Here is a 5,336-nt window from a genome sequence, read left to right on the forward strand (position 1 = left end):
TCCAGTCATGGGGCCTGAACTCTCGGCCTGGGCGCTGTCCCTCAGCTCTTCAGCTCAAGGCTAGCGCTCTACCACTTGAGCCACAGCGTCACTTCCGGCTTTTTTCTTTTTGCTTATGTGGTGTTGAGGAATCGAACCCAGGGCCTCATGCATGCAAGGCAAGCGTTCTACCACTGAGCCACCTTCCCAGCCCGGAGCCCTCCCTTTTTTTTAATGTATATTTTTTATTGTAAAGATACTATACAGAGAGATTACAGTTACGTGAGTAAGGTAATGAGTACATTTCCTATCAAGCATTGTTACCCCCCTCCTTTGTCTTTCTCCTACCATCTCTTCCCACCCCACCTCCCCAACACCCCCCCAAAGTTGTAAAGTTCCTTTAATATTCTTTTTTTTTTTGGTCGGTTATGGGGCTTGAACTCTGGGCTTGGGCGCTGTCCCTCGGCTCTTCAGCTCAAGGCTAGCACTCTACCACTTGAGCCACAGCGCCACTTCCGGTTTTCTAGTGGTTTATTGGAGATAAACCACTTACGGACTTTCCTGCCTGTGCTGGCTTTGAACTATATCCTCATATCTCAGCCTCCTGAATAGCTAGGATTACAGGTGAGCCACTGGCGCCCGGCTCCTTTAATATTTTTGATACGAACTGCTTGTTGTTGAATTGGGCACTTAGTACTGTCTGTACCTCTCTGATAGAGTGGCTATCCCACGGCAGAAAACCAGGCTGAGGCTGAACGAGCCGTGCAGGAAATGCGGGAGCTTGTCACAAACTTGGGCCAGGAAATCACCAGAGCCTGTGAAGACAAGAAACGGCAGGATGAAGAGGAAGCTCAAGCCAAGCTGCAAGAATCCCAGATGCAACAGGGGTCTGGGACCCCCACGCCAACCCCAGTCCCCAGCCAGGACCCAGGAGGGACCCAAAATGAAGGTAGGTTTTAGTGTGAATATGATCTTTTACCTTTTTGTTGTTGTTGTTGGTCGTGGGCCTTAGCTCTGGGCTTGGGCGCTATCCCTCAGCTCTTCAGCTCAAAGCAAGCGCTCTACTGCTTGAGCCACAGCACCACTTCCGGTTTTCTAGTGGTTTATTGGAGATAAGAGTCTCACCAACTCTCTTGCCTGGGCTGGCTTTGAACCATGGTCCTCAGATCTCAGCCTCCTGAGTAGCTAGGATTACATGTGTGAGCCACCAGCGCCCAGCTTCTTTTACCTTCTATAATGTGAAAAACCATACAGTAGCACAGCCAGAATATTTTTGTTTTGTTTTGTTTTTTGCTGCTAGAACTGGAGTTTGAACTTAGAGCCTGGGTTCTGTCCCTGACCTTTCTTGTTCAAGGTTAGCACTCATCACTTGAACCACAGCTCCACTTCTGGTATGTTGCTGGTTTATTGGAAATAAGAATCTCATAGAGTTTCCTATCTGGGTGGGGTTTGAACTATCATCTTCAGATCTCAGCCTCCTGAATAGCTAGGATTACAGGCATGAGCCATGTCACTTGGCTGTCAGAATTTGTATATAATGTATAACATTTAGCCTAGGGTGACTTTAAATAAATATGAGCAGGTATATATTTGTTTACTATTTATGAGATTCATGTAACATAGTGTTTAAACTTAAGAACTCCGGAGGTAATCTGTCTTTGGCACATCCCATGCCAATTCTTTGTCCATGAAATGGATGTGATAATAACTGTTATTCAGTCCCTGGTTGTGAAAAAAAAAACTGAAAAAGTAGCCTAAGCTGTGACTCAAGGACCTAGCAAACATGAAGCTTTGTGTCTAATACTGCCATATATGTATGTATTATAATATATATGTATTTTATATATTATATAGTGTTTATATATAAAAAATAACTTTATAGTGTTACTGTGTCCACAAATGAAGTGAGTAGAATATTCTTAACTTGTATAAGATAATTCAGTAAATACTAGTTGCTTATTCCCCAGACCTCCAGGTGAAAGTACAAGACAGTACCATGCAGTGGTACCAGCAGCTGCAGGAGGCTTCTGCTCAGTGTGTATTGTCCTTTGACAGCCTGACCAGCAGCAAGGACAGTCAGGTAGGGGAGGACTGAAGGGCAGGAATTCTGTGGGCCTGATGATTGTCAAATAGTCTCATGTTCCAAAGGAATATAGATGGTGTGTCATGTCCCTAGTCAAAAAAAAATGATACCTATTTATCCCTTCAAAACTGCATCTGCATTCTCACTATTCTCTTCTGGCAGATGAAGAAAATAAAGATGGACTTGCAGAAGGCTGCCACTATCCCAGTAAGCCAAATCTCCACCATTGCAGGTATGTCAAAGAGTTGAAAATGTGGCCCTTCTTTTATTTTTTCAGGGTCCAAATCTACTTCAACTGTAAGGTTCCTATAAAAAGAATGTGTTGGGCTGGGAATGTGGCTTAGTGGTAGAGTACTCTCCTCACATGCATGAAGCCCTGGGTTTGATTCCTCAGTTCCACTTATACAGAAGAAGCCGGAAGTAGCATTGTGGCTCAAGTAGCAGAGTGCTAGCCTTGAGCAGAAAGAAGCTCAGGGACAGTGCTTAGGCCCTGAGTTCAAACCCCAGGTCTGGCCAAAAAAATAAAAAAAGAATGTATCCAAACAAATGATGATAGTCGCATCAGGTATTTATAAACTGTATGTATCTACTTTTCATCTCATTTTTTTCCTTATCAGTAGATATTGTTTGTATCTACTACTGAGCCACATCTCTAGCCCTAATTTTCATTAGGTTTTTGTATGTGTGTGTTTATGACAGTAATGGGATTCGAACTCAGTGCCTCTAGTTCTTGCTTGGCTTTTTTTGGCCAAGGCTGGTATTCTACCACTTGAACCATGCCTCTACTTCCAGCTTTTTGCTGGATAAAAGTTAGGTTTGTCTGTGTGGACTGGCTTCATACCATGATTCTCAGATCTCAGCCTAAGTAATTAGGGTTATAGGGTTTTGTTTGTTTGTTTGTTTTTTCTTGGTTGTGGGGCCTGAACTCTGGGTTTGGGCGCTGTCCCTCAGCTCTTCAGCTCAAGGCTAGCACTCTACCACTTGAGCCACAGTGGTAAGCCAGTGGCTACTTCCAGCTTTTCCTGCTTATGTGGGTGCTGAGGAATTGAACTCAGGGCCTCATGCATGCAAGGCAAGCACTCTACCACTGAGCCACCTTCCCAGCCCAGGATTATGGGTTTGAAGTCACCAGTGCCAAACTTACTGGTTATTTATTTATTAATTTATTTTTTGTTACTTTTGGGGCTTGAACTTGGGGCCTGGGCAGTATCCTTGAGCTCTTTTTCTCAAGGCTAGCGTTCTACCACTTTGAATCACAGCGGCAGTTCCAGTTTTCTGGTGATTAAGTGGTGATGAGAGTCTCTCATACTTTCTTGCCTGGACTGGCTTTGAACCGTGATCCTCATATCTCAGCCTCCTGAGTAGCTAGGATTACAGATATGAGCCACCAGCCCCCGGCTTCACTGGTAAGCTTTTTTTTTGGAGGGGGGGGCGGGGGAGATCTGGTCGTGGGGCCTGAACTCTGGGCCTGGACGCTGTCCCTCATCTCTTCAGCCCAAGGCTAGCGTTCTACCACTTGAGCCTCAGCGCCACTTCCAGCTTTTTTCTTTTTGCTTATGTGGTGTTGAGGAATCAAACCCAGGGCCTCATGCATGCAAGGCAAGCGCTCTACCACTGAGCCACCTTCCCAACCCTTCACTGGTAAGCTTTAAGAGAGGTTTCATTTCATGTTCAGGTACACTCTTGGACCACTATCTGCCTGTTTTATGCATCTCCTAATTGCTGGAGTGCAAGGCCCACACCACTGTATCCAGCTTCCCTCTATTGAGATGGAGTTTCATGAAATTTTCTGCTCAGTTTGGCATAAAGCTGTAATCATTTCAGTTGTAGATTAGGATGACAGGCACATGACACTGTACCTAATATGGATTGGGAATAGATCCTATCTACTTATGAAATAGTTGTACAAAGATGTTTCAATTCAACATGTCAGTTTGTGAGTACAACATATCCTGATCAATGTTCCCCAGCCCTTCCATTGTTCTCCTCCATCTCTCCCTACTCTGTCCACTCAAGTTGCCTGGTTCCATTTTCGTAGCTGTACTTTGAGTCTTAACAATTTTTTTCCCCCACACTTTCTCTCTCCATATGTCTGACCCTTCCTTTATGCCTTACAACAACACATATTACAGCTTCATGGTATTTAGTTTAACTGGAAGTTAGTTCATAGGTATTATACCATTAGATTCCTCCCTTGCATGTACCAGAAGTCCCCCTTGTGTATACCATATTTATAAATTATTTATTTAGTTTGGTTTGGGTTTCTTTTTTTGTTGTTAATATTGTTGAAGATTGAAACTAGGCTCTTGAGCATAATAGGCTAGTGCTCTACCATTGAGCCACATACCAACCCTGCTAGAATGACACTTAGCTATAAGGTTGTAAGTTAATTCTGCAAATATCACAAAGGAAACCTAGAGTGTAGCTTGTGGTTTTTATTCCTTCAACATCAGCTTTTCCATGTTAATATTTCAGGATTTGTTTATTTTTTCTCCAGAGATTAAGATGTAGAGTAAGAACCAGACAGGAAAAGAACCTTTAGAACCAGATTTTATTTATTTATTTATTTATTTGGTCATGGTCAGCTGAAGGCTAGTGCTCTACCACTTGAACCAAAGCAACACTTCTGGTTTTCTGGTAGTTAATTGGAAATAAGAGTCTTACAGACCTTTCCTGCCTGGGCCGACTTTGAACGACGATCCTCAGATCTTAGCCTCCTGAGAAGCTAGAATTGAAGGCATGAGCCACTGGTACCCAAATTCCAGATTTTTTTTTTATAATTTTTAATTTTTTTTTCATTTATTTTTTTGTCTGTTGTAGAGCTTGAACTTAGGGCTTGAGCTCTATCTCTGCACTTTTCTGCTCAAAGCTAGCATTCTTTCACTTTGAACCACAGCTCCACTTCTGGTTTTCTGATAGTTAATTGGAGATAAGCACCTAATGGGCTTTGATACCTGGGCTAGCTTCAAACTGTATCCTCAGATCTCAGCATCTTGAGTGGCTACAATTATAGGCACTGGTTTTCTGGTTTTCTGGTGGTTAGTTGGAGATAAGAGTCTCACAGACATTCCTGCCCAGGATGGCTTCGAACAGTGATCCTCAGGTCTCAGCCTCCTGAGTAGCTAAGATTACAGGTGTGAGCCACCAGCACCTGGCTCAGATATTTGGTTTTATACATTTCTTTTTTTTAATTTAATTTAATTTTATTTGTGAACATACTGTACAGAGGGGTTACAATTACATGGGCAGGATAATGCGTACATTTCTTACCAAG

At 43.1% G+C, this 5,336-nt stretch overlaps 1 protein-coding gene across 1 annotated transcript in view; it reads left to right on the forward strand.

The window, feature by feature from the left end:
• The window catches only part of Gle1 (GLE1 RNA export mediator), a 41,990-nt gene that overhangs the window by 11,994 nt on the left and 24,660 nt on the right, over positions 1-5,336 (forward strand). Inside the window, exons 7-9 of the mRNA XM_013021244.1 lie at positions 697-928; positions 1,947-2,059; positions 2,225-2,294. Coding sequence (XP_012876698.1) covers positions 697-928; positions 1,947-2,059; positions 2,225-2,294 — 415 coding nt within the window. The remainder of the gene's footprint in view (positions 1-696; positions 929-1,946; positions 2,060-2,224; positions 2,295-5,336) is intronic.

The sequence above is a fragment of the Dipodomys ordii genome, unplaced genomic scaffold (genome assembly GCF_000151885.1).
Source record: "Dipodomys ordii isolate 6190 unplaced genomic scaffold, Dord_2.0 Scaffold55, whole genome shotgun sequence".
Lineage (NCBI taxonomy): Eukaryota > Metazoa > Chordata > Mammalia > Rodentia > Heteromyidae > Dipodomys > Dipodomys ordii.